The 13,059-nt window shown below is 45.0% G+C and overlaps 1 protein-coding gene across 1 annotated transcript in view; it reads right to left on the bottom strand.

Moving 5' to 3' along the window:
• The window catches only part of LOC124722591 (protein suppressor 2 of zeste-like), a 75,226-nt gene that overhangs the window by 28,484 nt on the left and 33,683 nt on the right, over positions 1-13,059 (bottom strand). The window contains exons 2-3 of the mRNA XM_047247727.1: positions 12,553-12,649; positions 5,126-5,302 (exon numbers count right to left, since the gene is read on the bottom strand). Coding sequence (XP_047103683.1) covers positions 5,126-5,302; positions 12,553-12,649 — 274 coding nt within the window. The remainder of the gene's footprint in view (positions 1-5,125; positions 5,303-12,552; positions 12,650-13,059) is intronic.

Genomic DNA, 13,059 nt, shown 5'->3' with positions numbered 1-13,059 from the left:
AAAATTTCTGACTAGCAACAGTTTCATCCATATCGTCAATGGAATACATATAATGCTGTTTGCTACTTCATCTCGAGGTAGATGCTTGAATCCCACCTCGCTCGGCACCGTGTCCTTCCTCCCGAAGCACGCACATCGGTGAAATACTGAACTTCAACATGTTGCTTGCACATTCAGCATTGTCACTTCATATTCAGTAAACCTAAAGATGCAGCATATAATTTCCTGGTCGTCCATGTGTGCTGGCCCTTTCCGCTATTAATGTGGGCTCAGCCAGTTTCCGGCGGCAGGGGTAAGAGATTTTTTTTGGCCTGAAGAAGATGGGCTGAATTTTCCCTAATCCTCTTAAATGAGGCCGGTCCCGGTAGGAGAATACTAAGGCTGGCTCCAGGTCGAGTGATTTCCCCACGAAGGCCGGCAATATCCGACGTTGCAGAGGAACTACTAATAAGGGGACGACCACCCAGTTCGGCTCATATTTGGCACATCACTTGTGTACAACCTAAAATGACTCTTAACATCTTTCGACTCAACACCACCTCGCTTCCCATCCCCGTGTTTTAGAAAATCACCCCTGAAGTTCATGACACATATTCGACTCAAAATTGACGGAGTCGATAGAAAAGTGAAAACTGAACATTTTTCATCATCAATGTGGGGTCCGTAAACGCTTATTTTCCTACAAATCAAGGAAAAACTTGTAACGACTGCTTCCAATGTATTCACAATCTGAACGCTTTTGAACGAAAGCGCCGCTGGGTAGCGACCAAGGCATCAGGCTGAGGAGGACAGAACCTTCGATTCCCAAATGTATTCTGCAGTTTTTTCCTATTTGTATTTATTTCCGTATCGAAATTGAGAAGAACAGGCGCTTTAATAAGATAATTAATAAAGAATAATAACAAAGCAGGGTGGAATAATGAAGAATTAAAATTTTAATTCTGGTTGCCGAGCAATGACTTTTTCATTCACTCTTGTTAGATGTCCCCAGTTTCCTTCGAACAACAACATGGACCGTATTTGTCATATAAACATTTGAAGCAAGGATACTCGTGGCACCAAGATCATTTAATGATTGCAGTCTTTGATCATCCTTCCGAAGATATGGCAGAAAACGGCCTTTTATACTATTAAATACTTCTTTTGGGGAATAAATTTTAATCCAAACCACGCATACTACAGCATCGCCTGAAAAATCGGTGCTGAAAGCTGATAATGAATTATGCTATGAATCTCTGTTGTGCAACTCCCGCTGGATTTTCAGATGCTGTCGTGCAGCCATCAAGAGTACCCGAGTGGGCCCTCGGCTACGAAAGCCCATATCGATGATGTTTCGTTGAGTGGTTCGCACCCTGACACTCGGTGATGGCCCAGCATTGAAATGTACAGCAATTTGTGGAAGGTTTGCACTTCTGTCCCGCATCTCGCTGTAAACAACCACCGTGCGGCCGGCTGCCTGTGATGCCTCGTGAGGAATTCACAGGAGTATTAATCGGAAATATTTTCATACAACGAGGCTTAAAACTTTAATTCTTTACTTATCCTTCAGAAATTTACATTGAAGCGCCAAAGAAACTCCTATACGCGCCCGTATTCAAATGCAGAGATGTCTAAATAGGCAGAAAATGGCGCTGCGATGGGCAACGCCTATATAAGACAACAAGTGTCTGGCGCAGTTGCTAGATCTGTTACTGATGCTACATTGGCAGGTTATCAAAATTTAAGCAATTTAGAAAGTGGTGTACAGTTGGCGCACGATCGATAGAACACAGCATCTCCGAGGTAGCGATGAAGTGGGATTTTCCCGTACGACCGTTTCACGAGTGTGCCGCGAATATCAGGAATCCGGTAAAACATCAAATCTCAAACATCGCTACGGTCGGAAAAAGATTCTGCAAGAACGGGTCCAAAGACGACTGAAAAGAAGCGTTCAACGTGACAGAAGTTCAAACCTTCCACAAATTGCTGCACATTTCAATGCTGGGCCACCAACAAGTGTCAGGGTGCGAACCACTCAACGAAACATCATCGATATGGGCTTTCAGAGACGAAGGCCCACTCGTGTACCCTTGATGACTGCACGACAACAAAGCTTTACTCCTCGGCTGGGCCCGTCAACACCGACAGTCGACTGTTCGTGACTAGAAACTTGTTGCCTGGTCTCCCGAGTCTGGTTTCATATTGTATCGAGCGGATGGACGTGAACGGGTATGGAGACAACCTCGTGAATCCATGGACCCTGCGTGTCAGCAGAGGTCTGTTCAAGCTGGTGGAGGCTCTACAATGGTGTAAGGCAAGTGCAGTTGGAGTGATATGGGACCCCTGATGGGTCTAGATACGACTCTGACAGGTGACACGTACGTAAGCATCCTGTCTGATCACCTGTATCCGTTCATGTTCATTGGCATTCCGACAGAGTTGGGCAATTCTAACAGGACAATGCGACACCCCACACGTCCAGAATTGCTACAGAGTGGCTCCAGGAATACTCGTCCGAGTTTAAACTCGTCCGCTGGCCACCAAATTCCACAGGCATGGACATTATTGAGCATACCTGGGATGGCTTGCAACGTGCTGTTCAGAAGAGATCTCCATACCCTCGTACTCTTACGGATTTATGAACAGCCCTGCAGGATTCATGATGTCAGTTCCCTTCAGCACTACTTCAGACATTAGACGAGTCCAAGCCACGTCGTGTTGCGGCACTTCTGCGTGCTCGCGGGGGTCCTACACGATATTAGGCAGATTTATCAGTTTGTTTGGATCTTCAGTGTAAAAGTTTAGGAACGAGGGAAGACTGTAGCGAAATGTAGGCAGACCTGCGGTGGATCGATGACTGGTGGAGGGACAGGCAATCGACTTTGAAGGTAAGCATGTCTAACGTATTGGTCCTACATAAGCGAGGATATCCACTGGTGTACGGTTACACTGTTGGCAACAGATCACTGGACACAGTAACAGCCGTAAAAGACGTAAGGGTGGCAAACAGGAGCGCCCTAAAGCGGAATGACTAAGTAAAACAATGGTTCGCACGCTGACACTTGGTGATGGTCCAGCGTCGAAATCTGCTGCAACTGGCGGAAGGATTCCACTTCCGTCACGTTAGACCGTTGTCTTCAGTCGTCGTTGGTCCCGTTCTTACAGGATCTTTTACCCGCTGCAGCGATGTCGACGATCTGATGTTTTGTCGGATTCCTGATATTCGCGGTACACTCGTGAAATGGTCGTACGGGAAAATCCCGACTTCATCGCTACCTCGGAGATGCTGTGTTGCATCGCCGACTATAACACCACGTTCAAAGTCACTTAAATCTTGATGAGCTGCTATTGTAGCAGCAGTAGCCGATCTAACAACTGCGCCACACACTTGTTGTCTTATATAGACGCTGCCGACCGCAGCGCCGTATTCTGCCTGTTTACATATCTCTGCATTTGAATACGCATGCCTATACCAGTTTCTTAGACGCTTCTGTGCATAAACAACTGTATCACTTGCGAAGAGCCTTACAGAGGCTCGGGTGTTATCCACTAGGTAATTTATATACATAGTAATTATTAATTTCACGAAACATTTAAAAAAAGCGGTACAAATAAATGGCGAAGAACAACATAACAAATGATACGATAATTATCAGTAGCTATGAAACGTTACAACAGTCGCGTAGCTAGGATGTTATTTATTTCCTACATCTACATCTACATTTATACTCCGCAAGTCACCCAACGGTGTGTTGCGGAGAGCACTTTACGTGCCACTGTCATTACCTCCCTTTCCTGTTACAGTCGCGTATGGTTCGCGGGAAGAACGACTGCCGGAAAGCCTCCGTGTGCGCTCGAATCCCTCTAATTTTACATTCGTGATCTCCTCGGGAGGTATAAGTAGGGGGAAGCAATATATTCGATACCTCATCCAGAAACGCATCCTCTCGAAACCTGGACAGCAAGCTACACCGCGATACAGAGCGCCTCTCTTGCAGAGTCTGCCAGTTGAGTTTGCTAAACATCTCCGTAACGCTATCAGAACTCCCTAGGATTTTCTGTCAAGCCGGTACATATAATATTACTTTCGAATTCACTGCGCTTCACGCATAGCCCTCCTTACGCTAACTTTGACACCGTTTAGCTTCTGTTTGTCTGAGAGGTTTTGGTTGCGTTTAAATTTGCAGTGAAGCTCTCTTTGCTTTCGCAGTAGTTTCGTAACTTTGTTGTTGAACCACGGTGGGTTTTTCGCGTCCCTCACAGTTTTACTCGGCACGTACCTGTCAAAAACGCATTTTACGATTGCCTTGAACTTTTTCCATAAAGGCTACCAGTTTCGGCATTCCACTATGCCATATTCAGGCCCCATATGCATAAAATAAAATAACCTCTCAGTTACACGGCTGTTGGAGAGTTTCACTGATACTGACAATTACTTAACCAGCCGATGTCTCCTGTCCATGATGGATCAACAGAGATTGAATGATACAATATGTACAGTACAAACTCTCACCGACTTTTTTTTCATAAATTTGTATTTTCTATGTCGGTCACCCAAATCAGTAGTCCTACTCCGCCCATACCAGACCCAGCATATCAGAAGTGGGAGTAAGAACAGCTGCTGTCGCAAGTCTTCGAGGTTTCCCACACTGTAGGGTGACGGATGTTCCATTCCGCACTAGCTCGATAGGTAGACTTTATGCGACTTCGCAACATCACGCTCCTCATACGGTCCACTATCTGTTCTGACATGCCCAAACAGGCCAAACGCTTTGCATTGCGCAAACAACCATCCTCCTCGCATTTCTTGTACCACTTCATTATGCTGTTGTAAAATTGGTAGTCCCTTCTGAAACATGCACACCCACTACCTACTGGCTACGGGCAAGTTCTTGAATACAAACTGCTCTCTCTGCCTCGTTCTCCGCCATTTTCAGGATCTACGGTCGGTGGTGCCCTGTCGGCGGCTCTCCAAAAAAAAATTGCTGGCACCATATACAAAAAGTATTTTCGAAAGTTTGGCTTTTATGTACTACATCACTTATTTCGTGGTGTTTAGTCACTTACCTATTACCAACGATTCATGAACTTCGTAACTATAGATACTGAGTTGGAAGCCGGCTGTGAGCACGTAACAGGTTGTTACCTTTGGTGGTATCCCAGCTCGAGCAGCACGAAGTCGTCGGCGGAGAGGAAGTAGGAAGGCGACTGCGGCCGCGGCGGCACCCCGTGGCCCGCCTCGAACTCCCGCCGGCGCCGCACCTCGGCCTGGTACAGCCCGGGCACCAGCTTGTACACCAGCGTCTGCAGCGTCCGGTCGCTCCTGCAACACCACCACCGCTCCACATCATCCCCACATCTGGATTACGGTGACTACAGCTTAACAACCCTATGGGGCATCAAAGATATTAATACGAGGTAATTATAAATGCCTGAAGCGATTTCATAAATTTACTTTAGCAGCATTAATTGACATATTGTCACAAAACTCAACACTTTTATATAAAAACTCAAAAAGTTTAATATTGTTCAGATTTCTACCACGAGAGCGTAGCAGTGAGACAAGAGCGGGACAGGTGCCAAGGAAGCGTATATTGCACTTTAAATGCATTCACATCAGTCTGCCGTAATAGTTTAACGACACTTCAGAACACAGTATAGTATAAGCAAATGGCTCTGAGCACTATGTAACTTAACATCTGAGGTCATCAGTTCCCTAGAACTACTTAAACCTAACTAACCTAAGGACACCACACGCATCCATGCCCGAGGCAGGAGTTGAACCTGCGACCGTAGCAGTCGCGCAGTTAGGGACTGAAGCGCCTAGAACTGTTCATCCACAGCAGCCGGCATAGTATAAGCAGTTTAAGGCTTCAGGGTGCCTCTGCAAATGGTCCCTTTCTCTTCTTCTGCAATAAGATTGTTACAGGAAACGTGTATCTGGATATGCTGCAAAATTGGTTCATGCTTTACCTGAAGACCGACAGTGTGGACTTCATCTACCAACAAGATGGTGCTCCACACAATTTCCATCATGATGTTTGTGAATTCTTAAACAGGAAATTGAGAAACCATGGATCAGTCGAGATTGGGATCACTCTCCTGATGTAATTCCACGTGTTTTCTTGTGTGTGTGTGTGTGTGTGTGTGTGTGTGTGTGTGTGTGTGTGTGTGTGTGTGTGTTCCCAGGAGGGAATCGAATCCGAGCCCCGTAGGACGGCAGTCCGTCACGCTGACCATTCAGCTATAGGGGCGGACACAGGAGGTCTTGTCATGAGGGGCAACAAAACGGGGCGTAGAATATTGTCGACGTACCGCTGTGCTGCAAGGGCACCACGGATAACAACTATAGGGGTTGTGCTATGAAATTAAATGGCACCTTAGACCATCACTCCTGGTTGTCGGGCCGTCAGTCTCTTTGACATTCCAGGACGTCTCAGACACATCTTCGGCTAGCGATCTCATTGAGTAGAGTTGTCTTCAGTGACGAACCCAGCTTCGAACTGAGCCTTGACGACTAGCGAGAACGTGTATGGAGACGAGCTGCACATGGCGAGAGTTTCTATTTCTACTGTTTGTCTTCGTGTTTGTCACACCACACCATGGCCAGGAAGGTCGCCGGATCTCTTCTCAGTTGAGAACGTAAGGGCAATTATGGGCAGGGCCCTCCAACCATCTCGGGATTTTGAATATCTAAAGCACCAACTGGACAGAATTTGGCACGATATCCCTCTGATGGTGATCCAGCAACTCAACCAATCAATGCCAAGACGAATAACTACTTGCATTAAGAGCCAGAGGTGAACCAAAGCCTTATTGACGTGCTCAGTTCGTGAAGCTCTTTCTCTTGAATCGCGCAATTTTTCTGAAACCATTACCATTTGTTTACCCGTACATGATGATCACATCTACCGATTTCCGTCCGATTCGGATGTCTGTGAGTGTATTTATATAGATGAGAAACAGCGGAAGGTTGTAACTTTTCCTTGGGGAACGCCAGACATCACCTCTGTTTTACTCGATGACGCTCCGTCAATTACTACGAGATGTCTCGCGAATCCAGTCGCACAACAACGTCCATAGGCTCGTAATTTGATTAGAGGCCACTTGTGACGGATGGCATCAAAAGCCTTTTGGAAATCTAGACCCCCTGTCGATAGCACTCATTACTTCATGAAAGACCGCGCGGCGTGGCCGTGCGTTTAGAGGCGCCATGTCACGAATTGCGCGGCCGCTCACGCAGGAAGTTCGAGTCCTCCTTCGGCCATGGGTGTGTGTGTGTTGTCCTTAGCGTAAGTTAGTTTAAGTAGTGTGTAAGTCTAGGGGCCTACCACCTCAGCTATTTGGTCCCTTAGGAATTCAAACACATTTGAACTTCATGAGAACAAATAGCTAATGTGTTTATGACTAATGCCATATAACAGCGACGTTAATTTATTGAAATATAATAGATGTATGTTCATTACTGTAATAGTAACTCTTATTACGTGTAAGATATGTACTGCGCACGGTAGTCACTTACATTTTCAGTAACTTAAATCCATAAATGAATAAAATATTGCTAAACTTATGCTCAACTGCTGTAGGGAAAATGATATATTGTGTGGGTATAACAACCAAGCAGTAATAGCTTTTTAGCGGCTGGACAAATAACGATCTAGTTAACTGTCTTTGTGTGTGTATGGGTGTGTGTGTGTGTGTGTGTGTGTGTGTGTGTGTGTGTGTGTGTGTGAGAGAGAGAGAGAGAGAGAGAGAGAGAGAAAATCAATATTTACGCCTTTTATCATTAACAGAAAGAAGTTTTATTCATTACAGCTTTTTAAAATCATGTTTCGGAGGCTGGCTGAATGGACAGTGTCTATGGAAAAGACCCAAACTGGATGGGGGTGAAGCACAAATCACTTGTATTGTTTCCAAGGGAGCCACAGCAGAGCTCGCCTCAAGCGATTTAGTAAATCCACGCAAGAGATCTAAATAACGACGGCCAGATGGGGAACTGAACCCCGGTACCGCCAGTGCCGCAGCCCTCCACCGCGTCGCTCGGTGGTGACCTTTGTCCTTTGTCGCTCTTCGAATAGAAGCGCTCAGATTCCGCGTCTTATGGATCTTCACTACTGAAACACACTCAAGCTAACCGATGAACAGCCAGCTCTGCTAGGGCAGTTAACGAAACATACGGCAAATTGTCCTGAAATTCTTCATCCACGACAGAGAAATCGTTACTGCGTGCCTTTTGTGCAATAAAATATAGTGCAAACAACATGTCATCCGTATAGAGGTTTTAACTGAAATTAAATCGACAGAACCAGAGCCGTTGTATTAGTACAAGAGCAAGAATATTATTGGAATACATACGATGTTCTCAGAGTATGTTACTTCACTATAACAAATAGACAGCAGTGGCAGAATGTCTGCTTTAGTAAAACCACGCAAACTTCTCTCTGTTAATGAATAAAAGACGTAAATATTGATTATCTCTCTCTCTCTCTCTCTCTCTCTCTCTCTCTCTCTCACACACACACACACACACACACACACACACACACACACACACATACACAGCGTTTTCTATGTGGAAGAGGGCTGCAGTTCACTGAAAAGGACTATTTGATCGTCAGCGATAAAATCGACAAATACGCTTCCTGCGAGGCGATCGATGTTGTTTTATACTCCACACAGTGACTATCAAATCACGGTATATGATTTTGTGCAGGAAAGTTCCAATGTCGCGATATCTGGGGCCTCAAACCGCGCGGTCACTAAGCGCGACTACACAAATCAACAAATATTTTGCATCACCTCTTTATTTCGAAATTCATGGCAAGATTGGTTCTGGGACATGCTTATGATCGATGTACATTCATTTGGAGTGTGTCCGAACCACCAAATACAAAACAAAAACAAAAAAACATTTCTGTACTGACAGAATAGTCTGTTACCCATGGATGGTTTTTCACAGCGCACCTGAGCAATGTCAGTATCGGGTGGAATGTTGTCTTGATCGGATGCAGGCTCGAATCCGTCGTGGCATACCATCAATGAGATCATTAGGCCAGCCCTGCTCTAAACTGCCCCACTCTTCAATGGCGATTCAGCATAAAGTAGCGCAGAGTACGTCGTCGTTGACGTCCAAAAACATGTTTGTTTGGCTTCATGTCCAAGAAACAGGTAGGCCACACCATTCTGGTGACCTTAGCACGACGAAGGAACATATCCGTGAAACAGGACACAGCACGCAAATTATAATCCATCAAGACACATTTGTCACCAAAATGTTGGCGAGATGACCCCTCTATGGTTGCAGAATCTCGTCCCTGTACCGTAGAGCAGTGACACTGCCCTCAACAACAGCGAGAGAGGTACGGTGGCGCCACGTAATGCCACCGCAGAACATCACTCCACCATCACCATGTTGCACATGTGGACACAGTGTTGGAGGCGTTCGACATTACTAGGTTGTCTACAAGCATGTTGGACGCTATTATAAGGGTACAAACAGGTCCGAGCGTCGTCTGTGAACAACATGAGACGCAAGTCCTGGGGCATACATTCTGCACGATCTCTTTCCCGTCTGTAATGGAGTCCATAGTGTTGTGGTGTACTACGTGGTGCCGTACATCGACGTTGGGAGCGGAGAGTCGCATCATGCAACCGTCTCCTCAAAGTTTGATGCGATACACGACGTCTTCTAGCCTCTTCGAATCCAAAATTCCGTTCTGGAGCACTCAGCACACGGCTGACTCAAAAGTTGTTGATACCGATAATCCCGTGCATCTGTCGAACGTGGACGGCCTGTACGGCGTAAGCCCTTCACACGACTGTCATCTGGAAGTGATTCCATTCCGCGCCACATCACTTTGACTCCGGTGCACCCGTCGAGTAACTTCCCCGGTTCACAAGCCGTCTGCGCGTAACGTGATGCGACACGACTGCCCTACGTGGCATGATGTATGTTCACTCTACTATTCCGCAAACGGCTCTAAAACGTCCCTACTGGTACTTCACTTTCAACTTAAATGCTACGGTTCATTCGAGTACGGCGTTTAAACAGTAGGAAACGCTCATGTAACTACGAGGTGCGACAATAAAGTAATGAGACAAATTTTCTTTGCAAGATGTGGCAACCCTGCAGGCTTGCGTAGGCACAATATCTTCGACCTTGGTCTGCTTCTAGTCCAAGCGGCACATGGATTGAACAGCTCAGTCGTGAGTTGTGCTGTAATAAGTTAACACGTGATTGTGTCTCTCGTCCCGGAAATGGAACCGCATAATATCGCGCAACGGTATGCCATTTCTTTTTGCGTTAAATTGGGTGAAAACGCCACGACAACTCACGGTAAGCTTCAGAAGGCTTTTGGAAGGGATGTCAAGAGCTCAAGTTTTTCGTTGGCTTAAAATGTTTAGTGAAGGCAGAACGAATGTTGAAGATGAAGACCGCAGTGGACGACCATCAACCTCACGGACGGATGTCAACTTGGCCAGGGTGCGTGCACTCGTACGATCTGATCGAAGATTATCCGTGAAAATGATTGCAGAAGAACTGAACATCAATCGAGAAACGGTTCGTCTAATAATAACTGAAAATCTTGGTATGCGAAAGATTTGTACAAAAATAGTCCCCAAAAATCTCACACCACAACAGCGAGAAACACAGAAAAATGTTGCAGCCGATCTGTTAGAGCAAACGAAAATCAATCCAGAATTGTTGAGCCGTGTTATCACTGGTGATGAAAGTCGATTTTTTCAGTACGATCCAGAGACAAAACGCCAAAGTTCGCAATGGTGCTCAAAGGAATCCCCCAGACCAAAAAAAGCTCGCATGCCAAAGTCAAAAGTGAAATGGATGCGTGTGTGCTTTTTTGATTCCAAGGAATTGTTCATAAAGAGGGAGTGCCTCCTGGACAAACAGTTAACCAATATTACTACAAAGAAATTTTAGAAAGACTTCGTAAAAGAGTTCTTCGTGTCCGTGCCAACATTGCTGATAATTGGATTCTGCACCACGATAATGCACTATCCCATACTGCTCTGTCAGTACAGCAATTTTTAACCTCAAAACAAATTTCAGTACTACCACAGCCACATTATTCACCAGATATCGCTCCGTGCGACTTTTATCTATTTCAAAAAAATGTTCAAATGTGTGTGAAATCTTATGGGACTTAACTGCTAAGGTCAACAGTCTCTAAGCTTACACACTACTCAACCTACATTATCCTAAGGACAAACACACACACCCATGCCCGAGGGAGGACTCGAACCTCCGCCGGGATCAGCCGCACAATTATCTATTTCCAAGAGTCAAAACGGCGGTCAAGGGACACCATTTTCAAACAACACAAGATGTCAAAAAAGTTGTGACGAGGGTCTTGGAGGATATTACAGAAGATGAGTTCCAGAAATGTTACCATCAATGGCATAAGCGCTAGAAAAAGTGTGTGCAATCAGAAGGGAACTACTTGACAACACTAAAGTTGACTAAAACGGTAAGTAACATTTTTTATCACATCAGTCTCATTACTTTATTGTCGCACCTCGTATGTGTATGCTTACAAACAACGTTAGGGGTAATCTTCCGACCTGTACATGAACAGGGGTGGTCCTCCGATCGGTACAGGAACAGTCACAATAGCAACACATCCGCATGACACAGCAGGGTGGCGAAAAACTTACAAAATTAAAAGGAACGTTTATTTTTCAGTACATGAAAGCCAATTATCAATAATTCATTCATTTGCTGTGTAAAAGAACTTGTTTGATTGATGTCTTATCTTTGTTCCTCTGTATTAGTTGTAAGAAGCTGCTGTTGTATGTAGCTGGAAGGAAACGAGATGTGAAAGTTGGCTTTGTTTCTCGCACGTGTTGCGTTGTGTCTGTAACTGTTTATTTTGAGGATAATCATTTGCAAAGTATGGAGCAAATATTCTAACAGTGCATATGAAAACCTGCGATATTTATTAGTAACATTAATACTGAATAATTGACGAACCAAATATCTTTCTGCATTGCATCAGGAATCTGAAGTACCTCAAGACTGCTGTGCCGACCATGTGAAGGAAACGCGTCACGAAACAAGGTAAGTCAAAATAATTATTTTCAGTTTTCATATTCGAAATGATAAACAAGTTCTAATCTGTCACCTCTATTCTTGAGTTGTTTAAGAATTTGAAGAAAATTGATCCCGAACACGTTGTTAGGTGAAAAACGAGGTTTGGTAACCCATTTTGAATTTTTGATGATATTTAGTATATTTTGAGATGCCGGACATTAGACTCTGTAACTGGCTAACTAAGTCATTGGAAAGGTCCGAGCAAGGCAACAACAGGATCACGCCTAGTGAAGCGCCATGTTGTTGAAACCAACGTTCTGATCGATAAGAGCCTTGTCGGTACCTTACTTCATGACCCATCAATGTTACATTCAACACAAATCACGTACAAGGTATATACATCCACCAACATCACTGGGAGTTCTCTCTGTCTGAGTGCAACATGATCCATTCCAAGTGCTCAGCGCATGGATAAAAAGCAATTTCAGCGTCAGTATGTTGACAACGCACAGCGAAATACATACCGGAGGCTTTGCAGTGGCTTCGCCTTGTGCACCTGGACATCGCAGATAGGACAGAACTTGCTCTTCTCAAGGTGACGTACGATGCAACTCCGACAAACTGAAACAAACACATACTCGTCTGAGAACCCAGCAAGCTAACAATGTGTGACGACGGACACACATAAATCACCACGGGGAAGTAAATTGTATCGTCGTGCTCTGCATACAGACAAGACAATTTTGGTACTGTTGAAAATTCTTCATCAGGGCATATGGTACATTAAAATACATTTAAAGTTTATTTTCAGCTTTGCACGGCGTAATGAAAAACCCATTAAATTTCGGCTTCCTGCCGTGTAAACGCGAACTCTTCCACTGATATTTCGGCCGCGTGTCTCCCTCCCATTCTCAGATCGCTCTAAGGACGGGCGGAAGATACGGGGTCAAAACATCAGCGGAAAATCATACACTGCAAGCTTTCGCGGCCGGTATTAGCGTCCATGATTATATTTGTTTTACGGGCATTAG

Source organism: Schistocerca piceifrons, chromosome X (genome assembly GCF_021461385.2).
Source record: "Schistocerca piceifrons isolate TAMUIC-IGC-003096 chromosome X, iqSchPice1.1, whole genome shotgun sequence".
Classification (NCBI taxonomy): domain Eukaryota; kingdom Metazoa; phylum Arthropoda; class Insecta; order Orthoptera; family Acrididae; genus Schistocerca; species Schistocerca piceifrons.
This window is presented reverse-complemented; position numbering and strand designations above follow the sequence as displayed.